Source organism: Plectropomus leopardus, chromosome 17 (assembly GCF_026936395.1).
Source record: "Plectropomus leopardus strain MGB_pleo_1.0 chromosome 17, ASM2693639v1, whole genome shotgun sequence".
NCBI classification, from domain to species: Eukaryota; Metazoa; Chordata; class Actinopteri; order Perciformes; family Serranidae; genus Plectropomus; species Plectropomus leopardus.
This window is the reverse complement of record NC_142192.1, coordinates 6,426,738-6,449,137: the sequence shown is the minus strand read 5'-3', so window position 1 is coordinate 6,449,137 and position 22,400 is coordinate 6,426,738. Positions and strand designations below refer to the sequence as shown.

The window sequence follows — 22,400 nt, the reverse complement described above, 5'->3', positions numbered from 1 at the left end:
GTTTTTTTGCCCAATTTTGTAAGATACCTCTTTCCTAGATCTCTTTCACCACCTCAATACAATATGGGTAAATTCAGTTTTCTTTAAGGTACTGATAAGACTGAAAAATTACAAAGAAAAAGAAGCAACTACAGCCTCTCTTTCTGTACACAATGTGCCTGTTTATATAGTGCCAATAGAATTCTTCAGTTGTCAGTACTGATTATGTTTTTTTAACATAATATCTGTGTAGAAAACCAGTGGGTCATTTAGATAAAATGAAATGGCGCTGAACAAATGATGCCTCAGTTTTTTTTGTGTGTTTAACCACATACTAATGTCCCACCAAAAAAAAGAAAAAAAAGAAATAAATATTGGTTTAGGTGTATGCTTTATTTAGCATATTTTCACTACTTTACCTTGCTGCCGGACAGCCTTTTCCAACGGAGAACTGAAGCCATCATCTCACGACTGCATCAACAAACTACAGTTCTTTACTTCACAGAACATGGAAGTTGTTGATCTACCACTGCCTTAATCAGTGTGTGAGATAATGCAGTGAAAATAATCTAAATAAAATGTACACTTAAACTAATAATGATTTTTTTTCAAAGTGAATAAAATAGTTTTGCTGCAGCCCCCTTCCACTCAGTACATTGCGTTAGCTCGGTGCTGGTAGATTTTGTGTATCACAGATGATAGAAAAAGCAATACAGTGCTTATGTATTATACTATTTTTGCAATTTTCACTTGCTCCACAACTAAAAATATTGCATCATACACTGCAACTTCTCAGAAAAGCCGCTGTGAAATGACTCATTTTAGGTAGCAACAATTCCAAATCAAGCCAGCAAAATCCACGAAGGACTGATAACATAACGGCAGAAAAGTCAGATAGATTTAACTATTATGTTTAATGATATATCTTTAAATTTTACAGCTACAGCTCAAAATAACAAAATATGGACAAACCTGCATTGCTTTATACTTGAATATGTTTTTTTCCCTTTTATTTTGGCTAAACTGCTCATTTAACCCTTTGAAACATGAGCAAATAGGCTTGATTTTTTTCAAAAGCATGGAAAGAAGGCAATAAGCCACTGAACAAGAAATGACTCAAAAAATAAGTAGGATATTGGAATAAAGTGAGGAGGAAAATTACCTGAAGATAGAGAAGTAAAAAACAAAAACCTTGAGAAGATGCTTAAGAAATTTCTGTAACATTTAAAAAAATAAAAATAGTAGTTTCTGAGAGTAGATTCTGATTTTGATGTCATCTTCTTGTCAACTTTTTCTAGATTTTTGACATTTGCAAGATGTTTCTTGTTGTATACATTTCAAATGCTTATGTCTGAATACAGCACAAAATGATATTGATCCGGGTGTATAAGGGTTTTAAGAGTTTTAAACCAACTCTTTATACGTTCTAAACACTGGGTGAAGATATATTAGTTTCTCTAGTGGCTATTTTGTGACAGCATCATCTTTTACAACTATTTGTCATTGAAATAAACATGAGACTTAGTGTTCGGGATGCTCTTTAGAGGCACCCAGTGTCCATTTCTTGGCCAGCAGCAGGTTGCTCTGAGACCTTGTTGATCCCAAACCCCGCTCTGCATCAACAGTACAGCGGTATCTCCCAGGGGATCTAAACAGGCTGTTGAGGATTTACATCTCATCACAGAATCAACCCCCTCACCTTGAACCAGTTCCCACTGCCACTGTCCACCATTATCGTGGCAGGGGCGGCTCCGTAATAACGCTCACTGCAGCAGTTTCTCATTTCCAGCCACATCTCTTCTCCATTCGACATGCCTTTTGGCTCCGCCTGATCGGTGCGCATAAGGGCAGACACGCCTCATTGCACGAGCTTTTCAAACAAAGCTTGTTTCCATAGTGACCACCTTTCCCCCTTCTTGTGCTACTTTTTATGGCAGCAGAGCACATCATGCATCTGCAGTCATATGCCCCATCTCAAACAGCCTGAACGTTATCTTTTTGATTGTTTCACAACCAGCAAATCAAATTTTTCTCACTTTGTGAGAATAATAGAAATGCTCATTGCATGAACAAAATAATGTATGATAAAAACACACTGGTATCAGCTGAGGATATGGAATAGGAGGAGTGTTTTCCGACAAAGATGAGAGTTGACTGCTGAGATGTACATCTGCTGCTGCTCGACCTCTCCCTGGGATTCATCTTCACACCACTGTCATTTTTCCTCAGCATCTGCGGGAGCTTTTTCTTTTCCCCCAATCTCACATTTTTCATCAAATGATGTGTTCCCTAGGGGGCGTTTTAGCCCTGCTGGCCGTCTGGAGATGGCTTAGTTAAGGTGTTAGTACATCGAGATCTTTGTTTCTGCTCACGTCTTCCTGTACAGCACTGTATTGCTAGAACCGCTCCATTAGTCATGGTTTGATATTTTTGGTATGCTGTAAATGTGCATCATCTGCAACTGAATCCATATCCCTTTAATGTCCTCAGTAAGAAAAAAGAAATTGACTTTTTTTTCTTTGCATTTTTTATGTCCTTTGGGCTATAGCAACAAAAATCAATGTCTTTTTTTTGTACTTGTTTGTTTTTAACCGTTTTTTTTAACCGTTTTTTTTTTTTTTGTTGAATATACCGTTAGTAAGCATTTGAGATATAATATAAGTATAATTTGAGTCTGCATAGATATAATGGATAATATTAAATACATCATTTATTTGTTAGTTTTTTTTCTTAGCAAATAGTCAATTTAAATTTCATTAGCTTAGCTTCACCACCTTTACCTGAAATTATAATGTGGAAGAATGATTAGTAGGAGGTGAACTGAAAAGACAGACTATCTTAAGACACAGCGACATCTACTGGATCATTTTAGCATAACATACCTAAACCAAATGGTAGAGATAGCTCAGTCAGTATCAGTTAAATTCAACTTTTCATTAAGATACGGTGCCTCAAAATGTGCTCCATCAAAAGGCTGAGCAGGAAGTTAAAGGGTTAAATTCATATGACCGCTGAAGCAGACTTATCAGACTTGCAGCCATTTCCGTCTCCAGTCACCTGTAACTTTTTTCGACTTTAGGCCCTCTGCTGTCATCAGATTACCCAATTCCCTCACAACAACATGTAAAGCAACATGTTATCATTTACAAGATGCAACGTCCTTGTATAAAAATTCAGCTGGGGACTTTTGTTGCATGCCATTCCCTTCTATCTTCTCATGCCCTGCCTCTTAACTACAGCTCTGTCTAATAATGGCAAAATGCCCCAAAAAGAGCTTCAGGGTTTCAGCAGTGGAGCCAAAAATAGCTCCCTCTGTCAACCCTCGTAATCGTCTACAAAGCCTCAGTTTTAATGACAGCCAGCACATTAGAAGATTGTCTGCAACAGAGGCATTCTTCAATACCTATCCGCATACAGTAATTGGCGGTAAGGAGTGGCTTTTTACAGCAGCTCATCATATCGAGCGAGACGTGGATTGATGGAGCGCTGCAGCCGCTGCATACAAAGGGTTACACAGGAGTCAGCCGCAGTCTAAAAATAGACTGTTGCTCTCGCCTGCCTCTGCACAGGCCTCTATGGATCTCCGCCCTTAAGCTCTTGCACGTGAGGTAAAAATAACTCCTCTTTGTGGAAGCACACACACACAGACTCGGTACGTTCCTCGCTCTCAGCCTCTCCCCTGTGACATAACACAATCACTGGCTGTTAAAAAAGATGCAAAAAAGGCTCAGATAAAATGCTGGTTACACATGATTTGCCGTTCTGTGTGGGGGCATCGTTCAGAGCACAGCATGCTCGCAGTCGCACACTACTGAACACCTTTTACATTGTAGTAAAACAGCGAGACAAGGAAAAAAAACAAAACAAAATCTCCTACACAAATAAATACCTTCAGCAACAATGCTGCAGCAACAGTAGTTGACTGGAAGCATGTGCACACAACATCTGTTATTGCGTGTCCGTGTTCGAGTTCCCGGACCCCCAATTTGACGTGATTCATGGCCACGTGGTGGTTGGATCAAATTGGCCCCATGTGCTTTAATGTGATTATCATGTACTTTTGGTCTGAGGCAACACAGCATTTAATTAGGAAGGGGTCATTTCACTGTGACCGGCTCATCCTGAGCTGCTGTTATCACATGCCTTTAAAAAAAGGCTTCACTGCCACTGCTTATTGCAGGATTGTGGTAATTAGCAATATAGTGTCAGAAGTCACACCTGGGGGACAAGATGGAACTCGGTGATACGGGGCGGGTTTGCATTTAGATATTCTCTGGTGGAAAAATAACATGAAAGATCTGGAGACCTCAGTCACCTCGTCTATACACCCAGATTTACATAAGTGTAGCTCACTGCAGAAAACATGAATCTGTCCCTCGGTGTTGATGTTGTTCTGTTGCATTGATACTCAGTTTTTGCAATATCTTCCAAGCTAGGGTTGATCCCAGTTCTCAGATGAAATGAGTATCTGGTATGGATCATGTACTTTTTTTGGGCACAAGTATCGTTTACGTAAATGTGTCAATATCAGTGCACATTATAAAGGAAAACACTAAACTAAAATAATCAAACACAGAGTTTACTGCTGCGTCTCTGGTCACAGGAGGGTTTCCATGACAGCTATAAGCAAAATTTAAGCGCTATTTTTGAAATGTCAATAAAACACAGTTGCAGGTGACTGGCTTTTCCATTGAGTGATGTCATGCGACTTCTCTCGCAAAAACATTCCAAGAAGCATGGCAATGGATGTTCAAAACATTAGCAGCTTTATTTCTGTTGCAGCCAAGGCATTAGCCATCATTACTTACAATCAAAAGCGATGTAGGCGTGTTAAGGTCAAGCGCTCCTTGCTGCTGCGCGATTCGTTTCTCTGACATTTTTTGGGCATTAAAGTTAAAGTATTTTCAACTTTTAGCTCAAGGTGCAGAGTCGCACTGCTCGTCAACGTCACTTTTGGCCTCACACACGCAGCCCCACTCTACTGGCGCTCCGAGCTGTTTTTCCAGATGTGCTCTCAAGGTGCTATGGAGTAGACACACCTGGCGCGATGCGTCTCAGTATGATCGCCCCTTTAAGCAAGCAACAAAGAAAAGGCAAGCCCCTTATACATGGGAGCGGCCACTCATGAGGAATTTCTGGTAGGTGATAGTCCACGATTTCAAAGAGGAATTGTGGATTCAAAACTTCCAGATGATCAGCTGAACTTAAAAAGTGTTACGCTATGCAATAACAACTCTCATATGACCTGTAAAACCTAAAAAAGTGTTCGTAGTTTTGGGAAATATAATATCATTTTTCGAATCCCCTGAAATACTACCTAATTTGAGCGCAAAAACTTTTTGCCATAAAAGAGAGTTTTTTTAAAAATGTATGTGTTTCCATTTGGCGTGTTTTGTATTCACAATTTCAGTTTGGGCAGTTTGAGGGTTGATGAAACCCGCCTACTGACACAATCACGCTGTCATCACAGGCAGCCACTCTGTCCGCAGGGATCAACAGCTTGACTCCCACTGCTTCTACACCGGCCATGTCTTCTCCAATTGGCTTGCTTCTCTCTCAGTTTGTAAAATATCTCAGGTCAGCATTGGAGATCTCTCATAATTCGGAATTAAATTTGGTCATTGTGATGTTTGTGAGCGTGATCATAGGGGTTTTTTGATCCCTTACATTGTTACATTATTCTGAAAACAAGTGCGCATTGCTCCAAAAGGGCCACTGCAGAAACACATAGCTAATTGCAATACAGATTGACATCCTACTGTGCCTCTGACTGGCTCTGATGACATCAGTTTGTGTATTAACTAGCCATGTGCTTCTAGAAAAGGTGCAGTGCAAATATGCACCAGCTTTTCCATATCTGACATCTCCATAATCTAAATCAGATTAAAAAAAATGAATTAACTATTCTTTTTCTATGTAAAAAGGGAAATCATCCTTATTTCTGTATATATATGTTTTTTAGAGAAAGATTATTGTCTGATTGAGACATGAGACAGAATTTAAACTTAACCAAAGACTAGCTTTAACCAAGAGTTTTAGTAGCCACGCCACACATATGACGCAGGACTCAAATCCCAGTTTACACTGTCAAAATCCTGTGCTTACATGCTGAAGCATTCATCCCTATACTGCAGCTAGAGATGAAAAACATTTTCACAGAATGCAATCCAGGCAATATTTCTCCTAAAATGTTTTTGACACTGCAAATGACTTTTTATGAACATGTAATTTGTGTTTTGATTGTGACCGTTATTTGCTACAGTATAGTCTGCGCTCTACACATTTTATATTAAAGTAGGATCCATGAAAACAGCACAGCCTGTGACTGTGCCTTATGTGCTTTCAACTTGCTCTGAGAAAGCACAAATCTCTGTTCCACACCTCTGCTTTGCCGCTACTCATAAAGTCAAGCCCACTATGACTCATCAAAATACCAGGCTAGAAAACAAAAAAAAAAAAAAAGCATTGCACCTGACGAAAAAAGCCACTTGGCCAGCACAAAGCCTCACAGACTGACACGCTGACAAAGAAAAAAGCAGACTTCTCCATCTGTATGCATGATCACGAATAACATAGCTTATTTCTGCAGATTTGGCTTTCATCCATGCATGTCTTTGTTGGATTTATTCGAACGCCAACCGATACACGGCTTTGAACAGATAGAAATTTGGGTGAAATCGGCCCCATCCATCCAATCTCCCATCTACCCTTGCCGCCTTTCTGAGCCAGGGAAATAAAGGCCAAGCAGGCTGTTATCAACGAGGGGCCGTAGGGGAGGCAGGCAGGTGAAATGGACTGGGAATTAGGCCTAGAGATGTTCCTCAGTGCCCCCAGCTCAGCACACAGGTTGTTATTAAAAACCTTGTAATAGGCTAGATTAGCCTCCAGATATGGCCTAATCCTTAAAAGACCCCACAATCAAATCAATGGGAGAAGAAGATGGCGGGAGAGGTGGTGGTGGGGGCGCTCAGTTAATGCTTTCTAGTAGAAAGCATTTTTAGGGGTCCTTGGGGGTTGGAACTGGTCCTTGTTGCAATTACAACTGCTACTCTATTGACTTGCTTATGCTTTATATTGCATTTTCTCTATTTGCACTGCTTTGCTGCTACACTAATAGGTTTTATGAACATTTTGGAATTCCTTTGCTGTTTGTAAATCAGGTCTCCATTAAGTTTCATTGCGGTAGAAAGTGGCAAACTTTCTCTCAAGTCATGTTTGCTGTCATGTTGATACCTTGAGACCTAGTGCTACTTTCACACACTTAGCAGTTCAGGCCTTGTTACAGCAGCATTTAAAAATGCTAACATTGGCATTGTTTTATTGGCCTCATGCTTTTAAGGTGGCTTTTCCAAAAAAAAGGAAGTGTTGCTGGACATAACAACATATTGTCCACCATTGTCTGAGAAATTGTGGCATTCATCACTTTTGTCATCAGACTTAATGACTCATTAAAAAAATATGTTGTTGAACAGTAAATAAACTTGTTAATTGAAAACTTGGAGATCTGAAAGCTAAATTAATGGCTCAAACTAATGGCCATCACCGGCTTTGAGCACTTTAAATTTGTATTAAGTTTTTTCAGCCTTTCTGAAATTAATTATGAGGTCTATGTAATTATGGGGTCTGTCATCTCCATATTCCAGCTACTAAAAGAAATTTTGGCATAGTACATTTCTGCCAACCATGGAAACATTTGCATGTTATTATGAAGTGGATAAACTGACACTTTGCATTTCTTACGTTTTAACAATGTTGTGGTCAGGGCTGGGCAATAAATCCGTAGTTTCCCCACACATCCATTTATTTTCCACAATTCAAGCATCTGCTGCCACAAAAAGATTTTCTATTTTTGTGACTGGACCGCTCCTCAGGAGCAGTGTTGAAATAAACACACAGTTCGGTTATTCCACACACCGCACTCTCAGAAAACAGAATGTACTCTGGGCGCAGATGGAAATACAGAACGTGAGGTGAAGCGAAAGTCAAACCTAATCTTAATTTTGTTGGATCTAAAAGTTTGCATTCACTCGCAGTAGCTGCTCCTCTCATGCATAGATCTGATTTGATCAGTTCTGCATGGATTGACAGATCAGTTATCAAACCTGTGAGTCACAGTCTGCTGCAGAGGAAAAAATCATTTATGTCGAGCCTACGAAAACCTTTAGAGAGAGGACACAGAATGATACAATGGAACGTTTGCTGTTGTCAAAAGGTTGCTAAAAATACAACAAAAAAACCCCACTGATATTGGGTGGCTACAGAACAACTGGAAACACAGTGATGACTGCTAAAACACAGCTGGTTTTGTTGTTTGTAGGTGCTGAGCAATGGTCTGTCGCTGAAAAAGTCCGCTTATAAACCACACATTTGACTGGGCTTGTGACTGAGCTGATCGCAAAAGTAAAAACAAAACAAAACAAAACAAAACAAAACAAAAAATACCCCCAAAACTTTTATAGTAGAATTTTCTTTTGATCTGCAATAGTTCTTCATAATGCTATTGCCAACTGTAGTCAGTTGCTCAGTGTAGCAACCTGGCATGTAACATGCAGTAAGCACATAAAAATCTATGTAGAACACAATTTTGAAGTGAAAATACTCTTTACAGTAAGCCTTGTATAAGCAAAGAAGTCTTCAAAAGTATTGCGAGTTAGCAGCTAATGCCGACAGACACCAACTGAAAATCAAATCTCACCAATTGAAGGATTTTTATAAATGAGTCAAATGCAGCCACATGAAGTCAGGGTTACAGTGAATCACATTTATAAGAAATATAAAATCCTCATTTTGCTGCTGTGATTTGAATTGTTTGGTTTAATTGTTTGGAAAACATTCCTCTCCATATTGCTCCTCATTTGAAGTGTTAATTTGAATGTGGCCGTCTGGCTCCCAGTAATTACCTGTCCAAAGAAAACCAGTTTGCAGGCCTCGCCAGGCACCGTCTTCCCATTTATGATCCATTCGCACAGTTGCAATGAGGTATTTTTAGACTTAATGTGTAATGTGCGCTTTTGAAGAAGGCTGAATGAAAAGCAGCTCACATTTGAGGATGGGACTTCAGTCGATGACATAAGCCCAGTTGCCACTAATCTTCAAAGGCGGGTGTATTTGAGTGTGTCGCAGCAAGAACAGGAGCTTTCCTGTTGTCTTTAGTTTGAAGTCTTAATTGTTATTTAATTTGTGTCCTGCTTTATTGTAAAGGCTGTGTGATGATAATTGCATTGGCTTTTCTCTCCCACCTCACTTTGATGTATGTGCTTCTCTGGACTCATCACAAGATCTTCTTTTTCTTGCAGTGTAATTTCATTAATGATTCGCTTGCAACACAGGTGAGGCAGCAGATCACCTGTAATGACACTTGTGTGTTCAAATTGAGATACCAAAGCGTTGTAATCATATTTTCTCCCTTAAAATCACTTATGTGCTAAATCAACACCAGGCTCTGGTGGTTTATAATATGTCATACCTTAATATTTTCCTGAAACCTCACTGGGGTAATTAGTATATGACAGTATATGCATGTGACCCCTTTATGTCCCTAATTAAAAACAGAAATACAACTGTTCATCGTTTGAATTCAAGGTTCTCTCTATCTTGGAACACTTACGATGCTCAACTCCCTAGTTAACTCATCATTAAACACACGTCATTTGACAGAAGCAAAATAAAACTCACCTAAACTGGCATAGTTATTCTTGCTAGTAATCTATTTAGTAAGTCCACTGTTCCAACAATCACAGCAACAGTTTGTTCAAAATAAATCCTTAATACACCAAGAAAAAACAAACATCCCCGACTTTCTCTGGTGTTGCTAGCCACCGGCTGTTTACAGTCCTGTAACTTATCCCTCCACCACTCGGTGTTGCTGTTATCTTTCAGCTCAGCTGCCTGTTAAACCAGTAGAAACCAGAGACTGAGCTGTGGTAGTGCATACTGTGCACTACATACAGAGTGTCTCATTTGTGAAACCCGAGCAGAATGAATTTGTGTGTGAAGTGTTTGCAGAACTTAATTCACTTGCATTCCTGCATGCATCAATATGTTAGGAGCTCTTATCTTTTTGTGGGTACTCACAAAATCTGCACCTGCCTCTGACTGCTTGTGGTGCTTGTGTAAATAAGTAATGCGTATAAATATTACTTTTCATATGTAGACATTACAATTTCAACTCATAGTGTGCACTGTTATGTTTACAACATGTAGATGCCTTTAAAAAATGTAAGTGAAACATGACAGAAGATAAAAAATATAATGCATTTAGTGAAATTAGTTGGCATTCAGTAGATTAGGTGGAAAAAGATCAGGAATGGCTGCCAGGACGTTAAGTAATATAATACTAAACATAACACATACATCACCTTTACAGAGATGAAAAAATAATAAGCCAAACTGAACTAATCTGTGTGAGTTGAAGCTCGAACCCAGCTCATCCAAGATCATCAAGTAGCCTACAATACTGAGCCTGAGCACCATGATACCACCCAAGCCAAATCAATATATTTGATATCATCTCTATCCATGTCTTAATACATTGTGTGATTGCTCAGTAATGATGGCTATTGAGAGGAAACACAACAAAGCACTGACCACTTCAGCACTCTGCCCATCTTCCCTCTCAGTGCATCAGAGCACGACTCCTTCGTGCCCTACCCTCCATGGCCTCTGAACTGAAAACCAGAGATGAGCCTACAGATCAATACATGGATCCGCTCTGTTTTGTTTATCAAACAGAATGAAAATTGCAAAGCACACATGGCTGCCGCTCTTTAGTGTGTTCACTGAGAAATCATTTGCATCGGCCAGTGTGGTGCCTGTCAAAGCAGTGAAAGCAGGAGGCGACACTCCGAGTGAGACTCTGCCTTTACAGGAGCCTCTTATTGCAAGTTGGCCTCCTGTGAAGATGGATGTCCAGGTAATTTGCAGTTAGCTGCCCACCTCAAAGTCACATTGTGCCATTTGTTCCAAGTAGGGAATGATAGGAGAGCTGAGGGCCCCGGAAAAATGGACCGCAGGGTTTTTTGACTCTCTTCTGTCTGTGTGAAGAAAACTCTGATGGTGTCTGTCTCCCGGTTAAACACTTCAAGTAAAACCTATCAGTCATCATGACACCAGTGAGAGGCCTGAGACATTTCTTCTCTCCTGTGAAGTGCTGCTGTGTTGTGCCCCATACTTCACTATGCAGGAGTCCGATGTGTATCTCCAAGCCTGTTGAATTTTGGGTTTTCAGATAAGGCTATATGCTACTTACTAATAAAATTCTCCTACTGACTCATACAATCCTCTCAAAATGCATTGTTGCAATAATTGGCAAAATAATTTGTTGGAAAATGATAACACTAAAATATACTGTAAAGTTGGTATGACTATTATTTCAGCAAACGTTGGCATATTTCCACATCAAGCAGACATTTAGCATCATCAGCGTTCATTTAGAGGTAAGTTTTTGATCATCTGATCAAAGTCCAATACCTCCTTTCCCTCTGGCGCTGTTTCAGGCCTGGTCTTTGGTCGGACAATTTCGAGTGTCGCTTTACAAAAATGATGTGATGATAGAAACGCTGTCGGCCAAACACTTTTTTCATGGTGCACAGCTTGAGAAGTTTGTTATGTGGCAGTCAGTGTCAAATTTTGTCATGCAATGTGATTGGGTAGTTGATAGCAAGTTTCATTACGACAAATAAGTCTTTCTGAAAGTAATGACCATCAAAATGTGTCCCTCTTTTCAGGTAATTATTAGTGCAACATAGTAACCTTAGGATTGTGGTTTACCGTGAACACAACTCAGAAAACCAGCAAAGCAAATTCTACATAATGACTGCTGTTATAATAAATAACCATAATACATTTCTAATGAACAGTTAATTAAACATCAATCAAGACAATTAAGACTGCTGAATTTTAGGGGGGGATTTTGTTACATTTTATTATTATTATTATTCATTATTCAAATGAATAATTTATAATCCGAATCACTGGGCAATTTAGAGTCTCCAATTCACCTAATATGCATGTCTTTGGGACTGTGGGAGGAAACCGGAGTGCCCGGGGAAAACCCACACTGGCATGGGGAGAACGTGCAAACTCCACACGGAAAGGCTCAAATGATTGGCGGGTTCTTATGCCAAACCGTGAGGTGACAGAGCTAACCCCTGCACCACCATGCCAGTCCAAATAGATGTTGTCCCGCCACCACCACCTTCAGTGCCTCATCTTCTGCAAGATCTTCTGCAGGGGACGCCTGTCTTTTACAGGGATGACTTTATCCCAGAGGGCCAGGAACTCTTTTTGGTGGGCAAGTCCCTTGAGCATCTGCTGTCCATAGTGCCTGTACAGAAATACGTTTAGCAATTTAGTTTTAAGGTTCTTAATAAGATTGAACATAAATTGTACAACAAGTAGTTCCGACCAAGCAATCTAGTTAGTCCAAAAGACATTTAGCATGTGCTCAAACCTACAATATAGCACGCTTTCCTCATCACTAAAGAAGAAAAAAAAATACTTACTTAGGCTATTTCTTAATCACTGCTCTCAAAGAAATCATATACTATTTTAGGGAGGGGACAAGGAGTATTTTGGATCAGTATAAATGAATATCAGTGTCACTATATCAATGAATTTGGAAATTTAGTGTGAAAACACAGCTGACCAAATGACAAGTAACAGCCAACTCACTAATGCTGTAAACTACAAACTAACACAAAGATAATAACTAGCATAAACCACTATGTTCTGAACACACAATATAAACACTGACAAAAAATGACACTTGCATGTATGACCATAAAACATCAAACTTCACTTCAAACTAAAAAGCACCACTAGTAGTTTATCGTTTACCACTATCTGGAGTGGTAAACTAGGTTTCATTACATAAAGGATTCTACTGACGTGACCGATTAGTTTCCAGTAATTTATCAGATTGCATGTATTGGAGATACATGCAATCTGATATGTATTGGAAATGAAAATGAAATTAGGAAAATGTTTTTTTTTTGTTTTTTTTTTTAGAGCTAATTGCCCCAAAACATGAATACATTTTGATTCTACTTTTCTTTGGCTGGTAATAGTTGTATAATTGCAGTATTACACTTGAAGGTGTGCTTTACTGTCATTTGAGCACTTTAGTAATGCTTTTGGACCTCAGCGCAAGCGCCTTTGTCCTGACCACATCACTGTCGTGCTCAAATAATGTTAAAGCCCACCCTCTCATGTAATATTACTTAAATAAGATCATACAAAACTAGATAATGTACCTGACTTCTGGTGCACCATCCACTGCCATTATACCAACAGCAGTAAGAAAACGCTCTGAGAATGTCTTCCCTGCCATCAGGATCTGGTCTTCCCCAATGATGCCGGCCAGTTGATGGAGGTGCTGTGCTGTGCTTCCCCTCACTGCAGCGCAACGGTGGCTAAAGAAAGACATAAACAGGAGAACATTGACATTTTATATACTATCCATGTTACTGCTCTTCTTACAAAATTCTGATCAAATCCTCTCATCTTACTTAAGCCCCGCATTTAGGAGAGCACTTATGATCCGTCCAGGGCTGCAACCCTCCACCAGCGCATCCAAGGCTTGGTTAGCCTGCTGATGGATGAAGGCATTCGTTGTTTGTGCCAGCTTCAGCAACAGGGCGCGGCCTGTCCGCTCAGCCTCAGGGTCCATGGTCTTTCCCAGGTGAACGTGGAGTGCTGCCACTGTTTCCATGGCGGCACAGGCCACAGCAGAGCGAAGGTTATTCACCTAGATAGTCAAAAAGAACACTGGTCAATAATTCTGCATATACAGTACAGATACATGGACAAATAAGCAAATGACAAGTGCATGCAACACAAAGAGGAAAACATGGACCATACCTCTTCTGCCACGACCAGGCAGACCTCATGCAGCTTGGACTTGAGTATCTCTGGATGGTGTTGTGTCAGAGCTCGAATGGATTTTAGTCCATTGAGTTTCTTCTCCCTGTTTAGATGACAAAAATCAACTGTTAGTCATTGTTTCAGGGACAACAGACTGTTGTGATCTTGCTGGCTTTAATAGTTAACATTAATGTCGACACTTCTTAGTGTTGACATCTTACCAATCATCTGAGTCAAGCTGCTTGAAGCAGAGAGACAGGCTCTCTGAAGGGTTGGCCAGAGGCTGTAGGTTCTCCTGCTCTTTGATGCCCTTTTGGGGACGGACTTTTGCCCCTCGACGAGGTCCTTTCTTTTTGGGTATGGCAGCTTTAGGTGGTGGAGCAGGAACCTTAGGAGTGTCATCCAGGGTGCCACGTTGAGGGCCTTTTTTGTTGGGTGGGGCAGCATTAGGTGGAGGAGCTGGAACCATGGATGTCTCTTTCAGGGTCCGGCGTTGATGTCCTCTTTTGTTGGGCAGGGAAGCTTTAGGTGGAGGTGCTGGCACCTTGGGTGCTTGAGATGAAGGACGGTTAATGAGTTGGAACTTCTCCAGTGTCTCATAAAGTTCCTCCACTTTGGTTGTAGCTGTCTGGAGCTTGCATCCATCAGCCACCTCCTTGTCTGTTCAAATTGATAACAAAAGTCATGATTAGTTAAATAATTTCCAATCTAATTACATCTTTAAATATTTCCATTCAAGTGCCCATAAAGAGAGTCGTCACTCATAGTAATGACATACCTGCTCCCCCAAATTTGAGAGACGTCACTGGGAGACGGGATGGTCTCCTGGTTGCTTCTGGAGGAGGAGTTGGGGTGAAATATCTGATGTGAGAAATGTCCCTCAGCTCAGTGGGAGTGGTGGCATCTGTAGAGCCAATACTGGAATCAGGACTCAGGCTCCTGTCTTGGCCGGTTAGCTTAGCCAGTCTACAAGCAAATACTGCCATCTGACTGCCCAGTTGAAGCTTCGCATCAAAGAAGGGGTCGTCTTCCAAGAACGCCTGGTTGGCATTTGACGTTTTACCCCTGTTACTCTCCTCCAAAATGGGCCTCAGCCTCCTTCCTCTTGAAGAGGATTCAGGTCTCCCTCTGGGAGAAGCTGGGGGCTGAGGTGAGGGCAGGGTATCCTGCTGGGTGGAGAATCCTAGTCTTTGTAGGACAGCATCGCTGTGGGCTTTCTGTGAGGCGCACAGCCTCTCTGCATTTTGAAGAAGTGCAGCCCTTTCAGCTCTCTCAAAGTCCAGAATCCTGGACTGACTGCTGGAGCCACGTTCTCCACTGTAGCTCTCTGGTGGCTGTGAAAACACAAAATTGAGTCAATAGGGGATATTCACAAAGTTGAATCTGTTATATATATATATATATATATATATATGTATATATATATATATATATATATTGCAACTGTGACATTACAGTCTATTTCAACTGCTTTATTTCCGTTTCTGTTTTATTTCATTTTTAGCCTTAACTGTAATCTTTAATCTTTAAAGATATATAGTTAAACACTCTGGTCCAGCCTATCTGACATTTCTGCTGTGCTTATTTTATGTATTTTGTTGCATTGTGATAATCTTTGATAAAACAAATCTACCAGCACAGAAGCAAAGCAATAAACTGCTGTGGGCAGGGCAACAGCAATACATATTAGACACCTAAAAAAACTATGTCAGTGTTAGTGTACACTATATTTGAATATTTTCTCTACTTTACACCAGCAACTCCAGGGGTTTTCTACCCAGAAGTTACTTTAAATAAACATTGTGATTCAATTCAAAGTGTCTTTTACTCAACAAATATGATACAGTGTTTTGCATTGCATTGCATTGCGTCACTGTACTATACAATACTGTAAACAGTGTTGGGAATGTTACTTTTGAAGTTTAATAGGTTAAAATTACTAGTTACTCTTAAATCTTTATTTAACATATCAACACAAAATTTAAAAAGTAATATTGTAACATTTGAGGCTTTCTAATTTGATAATTTCTTTAGTGTGTAGCATAAATATGCTACCAATTTTCAGTGTCATTTAGCCTGGGCATATTTTTACATGACACAAAAACTAAACCTTAATTTATCTACCTATTTATATTGCAAGTGAAGAAGGATAGAGTTGTTTACTTACATGTCCGTCTTCATCAAAGCTCGGATCTCTTTTCCACCATTTCATTAAGGTGTTAAGTTTTTCACAAAAATCCATGACTATCAGAAAAGTGCAACTGATTAGTCACAAAACAACGGAGCCAAACTGTTCTCTGTCAAAGTCGAAGTATCTCGAATGCTCTCAAAGTCTTTCGAAGTCTCTCGAAGTGGAAGATCACCTGTCTAACTGGAACTATAGCCCTCTCTCTGATGTACCCAAGAACACATTCCATTGAACATTCCAATGACATCACCAGTGGCATCACATACTAATTCAACATTCTGTGACTTGTTTGTTTTTGAACAATTATTTAAAGCATGATCAAAAACACCTTAATCAATGTCCTTAATTTATGTGAAAGCTAGTTTTCTTTTGGACAGTCAAATACAAGGAAAGGGCCAATCCTCGTACAAACAGTCTCAACTTTTCACCGAACTCTCACATCTGCATATATTCTCTCAAATAAACTCTCACTTTCTCTACACAGCTTGATACATCCATCTACTAAAACTAAAAAAAAAGTAAGGTGTTAACTACATGGCCTGTAAGCCTGATTTTAGATTACTTGCAATAATAATTCGCCAGGACCCTACAGCCCATCTCTAACCAAGCCAGTAGACAGGATGCACAATAGAAACTTACTCTGCCTGAGCCAACTGACTTCCTGTTGGCTTTTCACACACATAGATGGCTTGAAGTAATTCACTGATATGACTCTTCAGTACTTTCTCAAATTTTGTTGGATTGTGGATCAAATCTTGATAATACAAAACAGGATTACCAACTTTGGCTGTAGCGAGATTCTGACGCCACGGGCTTAATCACCTGGCCCAGACATGTGATGGGGGTCTGGAGGGATAGAAAGTAAAAGTAGAAAATGATACACTTCCTAGGACAGCTTTAAATGCATTTAAATGTGTATGCATTGTAGGGAGATGCCACCACAGTAATGGTGACTGAATTACTACTGGTTCTTCCCCGATTTGTCTATATTTTAGGTGGGCCTGCATGTATACAGTAGGAAGATGGGAAGTACCAGTGGTGGAAGAAGTTATTCTAATCTTTTACTTAAGTTTATTTTGTAACACCACCGAGTAGAGCAAAAGAAAACTTCACATATCTATTTTCAACAGGTGCATAGGAGAGGGGCGAGCAGAACACAGCTAAGAGTAAAAAACGCCTGCACACTGTCTAACTTGCAAAAATATATTTTTTTAATGCACGTTGTGGTACCAGACCTTCATCAGGCAAACCCTGATGAATGTTCGATGGTCTAGTGCTGAAACATTGCACAATAATGATTATTAGAGTTTTTGCCTATATACCACAGTGTAAAAATACTTGGCTCCAAGGCCTGCTTTCAGAATTTTAATTAAGTAAAAGTATCCAAAGTATCAGTGTACCCAAAGTAAAAGTACTTGTCATGCAGAATGGCCCATATGCAGGGAGAAAAATAAATGGGAAGGTTAAATGTGTCTGCATGAGATAGTTGGGGAGATCGGTACATTTGATGTGTCATTTTTTCAGTGTAAACTGGAGGTGATATTTCAACAGTTGTAATATCTGTCAACATTATGCAAATAAATGTTAGCCACAAGGGCTAAATCTTAATTGTTGCTTTGCAACACATCAGCTGCTCCAGGACCTCCTTATAGACTTGTCTCGATCTGATTGGCTATTGTAAAAGTACTGACATGCTCATAAACATCCAGATTTTATATCTTGACAATAAACATGTTTGATATTATCAGAGCAGCTCCAATGAAGCTTTTTACAGTTCTGGAGGTTTAAGAATGGATTTGTAAATCTCTCACATTACCAGATAATGTGGGCCAAACATCAGCACCGACCAAGATCCCAGATCAGATTTTTCCTCTGATTGTCAGGAGGGTCATATTGACCCAAAACTCCTTTAGTCTAGTCTGGCTTTTTATTATCTGTCTTTGTACTTTATGGAGATTAGTGCAGGCAGAGAAACATCAGATCTGACTGGTATTTCCATTTTTTAATGGAGGGCCTGGATGCCGTGTGGGTAGGCTACAGTATTTCTTGGCTTTGGGGTCATTTTTTGGGCACATGTGTGGTCTCAGCTTAGTTTGGTACAACAAGACTTTAATCCTGGATGTGACACTTGACATTACCTCGGGCGATGAACACCATCGCTCTTGTAAATAAATAACATACCCGCAATATAGGAGAGGGGGGTGCTTGGACCCGAGGGTGTTTGTTCAGTCTTGATGAATAATTTAACTCTTGCCAAACCACACAAAGCAGCCGGCTTTGGAAAAATATTCTGTAGGGAAGATGAAGATGAGCATAGACCACTGTGCTGTGATCTATTAAGGTAGAATTATGTAAATGCATAAATATGTCGTTCACCAAAACATATTTTTAGTATCACTGATTCAGCTTTTTCTTGTGCAGAACTTAGGTGAGCATTATACTAGAGTATTTAAGTGTTTTTTAAATTAAGTCTGGTTTTAGTAGAAGTCGGTGAACTAATTTTCCAGTCATTGCTCTTCCCTGAATACATATTTCTTTACAGAAGCAAACTGCTTTTCCCTGCTGGAAAGATGGTTGTTTCATAAGACTAGGCTGTTAATGCAGTAAAAAGATGAAAATACTTTTGAAACTGCAATACCCAACCAGACAAACAAAGAAAAAGTGCTGTGGCATTTGCTTTTGCTCAAGAGGTAGAAAACCTACAGCTACCAGAATGGACCACTCCATGCTCGACCAACACTGTTAGGTACATAATGTGAGCCTGGCCTCTTTGTTTCCATGGGAATATAGTGGCCAGCTGGTAACAAATGATCGTGTGCCATTTGTGTTTTGTACTCATGTCCTGTTACATGTTTCTTTTACTATGCCTCCACCTAGAAATTGCTCCTCAGGGATAAATAGTATTTTTAGTTGAATATAAAGGTTTTTTCCCCTGTTTAATGTTAATGTGAACTAAATGGTTGTAGGTAAAAAAAAAAAAAAAAAAAGATCAGAAGTTGTTGCCTCTGGCTCAGGCAATTAGTGGTGGGCTCCCATCATTAGTTTATCCACAATGGAAACAATCATTACTTGAAGAGCTATACTAAATATTTCAACTTTTTGTAAACACACATAAATTACCAAAGCTAAATGCTGACTATAAATAATACTAATAAGCAACTCAACTTCCTTAAATCTGAGTCAAGTCATTTGAACCTCTATGAACTTATTTTTAAAGTTTCAAATGACACGTAACTATTATGTCATTCTCAATTTCATTTTACTGCGGAAACTTTTATCTTTAAGTGGTTGTCCTATTTCCTGTTGCAGGATGGCCATCCAGGTTGACAAGTTTGACTTTGAGAGTCTGCCACAGCCGGACCAGGAGACAGCTCGCTTCACAAACCCCAAACAGCTGGAGGAGGAGCGACAGCATGCCCAGGGCTGCCAGATCAACAGCAAGCTGGGCATCTGTTGGAGCATCATATCCTTCCTGTTGCTGCATGTGTGGTAGAGTTATATAACAGAAACCAGCCTTAGCCAGGCATTGCTTGAAAGACAGTAGCCAAAGATGGTAATAGTGTACATTCATAATTGAGTGTCCTTAGTCTTTGTTGAACCAATTAACAGATCATAATCCCCCCCAAAAAGTTAGCCAACAAAATTATGCACTGTGTTTGTTGAATGTTGTTGTTTGTTGACAGTCAGATCAGTGATACAGGGCATCTGGATCCTACATCTGGAGGCCCTCTGGCTAGCAGGGAACTTGTTCGCCTGCACTGACAGATGGGAAAGCGTATGGCAAAGCTCTTGCTGCTGTGACACTGTGAAGTGATGTCTTAGTGTGTGTATGCATGGGTGTGTAACTGTGCCACATACTTGCATCAATGCACTACATTTTCCCATAAGTCCTGATCTGTGGGCAAGCTTTGTGGTCCATCAAAGGTAATCTCTGACAGCACGCTACCCTCTGCGGCTTGCTTTCTCTTGGGGAGACAACTCTTTGTCTCTAGTCCTTTGTACTCTGTTGTCTTGCGTGTCATGTACATGTTCATGGTCACCATCCCCTGCCTTGAGGGAAAAAAGAATGTAGAGGCATAGATTGTAACATATATGCAAGCTGGATTCGTATTTACATCCTGAAGGGTTGTTAGGAGAGACCCTACACTGTGTCATAAAACTTTTTCTCTCTCTCTCTCTCACCTATTGGCCAATATACATAGGCGCACAAAAATGGAAAACTTGTAGTTTTAGAAACAGTGAGACGCATTCAGTTATATGATAGGTATCATCACCAACAGTTTCACTGGGTTATCCATGTATCTTATCTTTTCCCACTTCTTAGGATGTGTCTTAAGTAATGGGGATAAAACCTTGGAAGCCATGACACTTACAATTCTAAACTGAGTCTTATACAGGGTTTTTTAACCAAATAGTCTCAGAATTAAGGAATATCTGAAATTAAACTAAAAGACTGAATCAATGTTATAAAATGTTATAACTAGTTGTAAGTATGTCTTCTTAATATTGTTTCAAAGGAACTTATTCTTGCCCATGTTTCACTACTTTTACGAACTTTGAATATTCGATAAATGTAAACACTAGAGAGCAGTGTCCTTGTTTGAGATTTTTTTTGGGGGGTATTTGAAGAAAGGACACATTTTTTACTGCAAGGCCATGAATCAATGTCAGAAAAGAGACATGCCAAAGTGGAAAAGGTGATTAGAAACAATAGGGTTCTTATAAGATGATTTTGTAAAATGGGCTACATGTCTTAAAATGGTTGGATTTTGTGAAAATAATCTGAGTTAAAGTCCACTTTCTATTAATTTTACAGAGCTTCAAATGCCATCTCACACACAGAGGCTTATGTCTACATATGTGTACGACAATGTGCTATTCGATTAGTGACATCCAGGGTTTGCTTGCAATCTGATTGAAGGGTTGTGCACTACGTGTAGCTGACTAAAGGGTTTACTTTGACTAGTGAGTGACTTTCAACACTGAAGACTCCACTCTGATATTCTGGAAGCACCTCCTCAGGATGAGGGACTACTTAGATTACACAGCTAAGGCTGACATACCAGAATTTTAACCAGTTAAAATGCAGATAAAGTCCATAAGTGCCATAAAAGGCGTCTGGGTTCCTGGAAGAGTTTCTGCTGTTGAAAAGAGCTGCAGTCATCATGCATACAGTGCTTTGTATCAGCCCATAAATCATCAGTTTGCAGTTGTCGCGCACATATTCAGAGATTTAAGAACCGCCTGTCAGATTTTTGGTGAGCATGGTGTACAATTAATGATGAATCCAATCTCTGAGCTTCTGAAGTTGCCATTATATTTTCCCTTTTTTATGAAGGCGTAAACACCTCCATCATTATGTGCATTGTTTTATGTACAAGTAATTTGGCAGTGTGTAGGCAGGGATGAAGAAAGAAAATGACATACAAATATATTCCCAGCAGCAAGTCTGATAGTACTTCCACTGTAGAAAAACTGAGCCTGAAACAGTCTGTTTGATCATTTTATGCAATTTAGAACATGTGTTATGAGTGCAATTTGTGAATATAAACATGTTCCTTTTGAAGATGAACAGCATTTAGACAGGCTCGAGCAAGTTAACGTCATTAACAGAGAGATCCTGTAGCTGCTCAGTAGACAGTAAAAGAGCTACTGTGATTTTTCTTGGCTGTAGGGAAAAAAACAAACAAAAAGAAACATTTAGGAGCTGAGCAGCCATAAATACATAACTTAGAACTTTCAAAAATTGAACCAGAAATGAACAGTGTGACATTTGAAGCCCCTTGATCAAATTATAGACTTTATAAAATAATAAATGTTGCAATCACGTTTGGTTTGTTGCCTCCTGTTTTGTAGCCTTAGGTTGTACTTGGGCCATATTTGATCTTCCAGAGCCAGAAATGACCATAATTGGACTAAAGGGAGGCAATAATACTAATAAAAGCTGCTAGTTTTGTTGGAACAATTCATTTACAGCAATGGTTAAGTGTGATGATAGGATAGGAAAGGACACCATACGATATGATACGATACGATACAACATACCTTATTGTCACTGTAGGAAAATTTGTCTTGGACTCAGATGCTAATGCTAACACTTATTTGTTTTCAAGCAAAAAATAAAACAATTTTAAAACTTGTACTTATCAAAACATCTGACTCCCTTCTAGTACAATCAAACACTGAACAAGACTTAAGGAGGCCAAAATTTTACAATTAACTTCTATGAACAGAAACACTAAGATAGTACCAGCTGTGGCTATGTCTATAAACTGTAAATCTGGGTTAATGCCATGGTAACGTTACTAACCAACGCTAGGTTAGTGACTTCTTAAGGGACGGCATCTACCCGTCACACAAAGTAACCACA

General features: G+C 39.6%; 2 protein-coding genes across 4 annotated transcripts in view; one reads left to right on the top strand and one right to left on the bottom strand.

Moving 5' to 3' along the window:
• Nucleotides 1-22,400, top strand: part of trappc9 (trafficking protein particle complex subunit 9) — a 250,147-nt gene that overhangs the window by 142,472 nt on the left and 85,275 nt on the right. For all 3 annotated transcript variants that reach the window (XM_042506370.2, XM_042506368.2, XM_042506369.2), the window contains one exon: nt 19,340-19,493. In XM_042506370.2, the coding sequence (XP_042362304.1) occupies nt 19,340-19,493 (154 nt within the window). The remainder of the gene's footprint in view (nt 1-19,339; nt 19,494-22,400) is intronic.
• LOC148186594 (uncharacterized) lies at nt 11,889-18,757 on the bottom strand. The gene is made up of 7 exons (XM_088090734.1): nt 18,740-18,757; nt 14,621-15,176; nt 14,064-14,502; nt 13,840-13,945; nt 13,488-13,726; nt 13,233-13,391; nt 11,889-12,304 (listed from the first exon to the last, which is right to left on the bottom strand). Exons 1-7 carry the CDS (start codon nt 18,755-18,757, stop codon nt 12,178-12,180), a joined length of 1,644 nt encoding a protein of 547 aa, XP_087946860.1. The 3' UTR covers nt 11,889-12,177.

Excerpts from the sequence above, each read along its gene's own strand:
- LOC148186594 (XM_088090734.1), bottom strand. Across the intron at positions 13,727-13,839 it reads GCCTGGTCGTGGCAGAAGAG|GTGAATAACCTTCGCTCTGC; the intron begins GTATGGTCCATG and ends TTGACTATCTAG. Across the intron at positions 13,392-13,487 it reads CTCCTAAATGCGGGGCTTAA|CCACCGTTGCGCTGCAGTGA; the intron begins GTAAGATGAGAG and ends GTCTTTCTTTAG.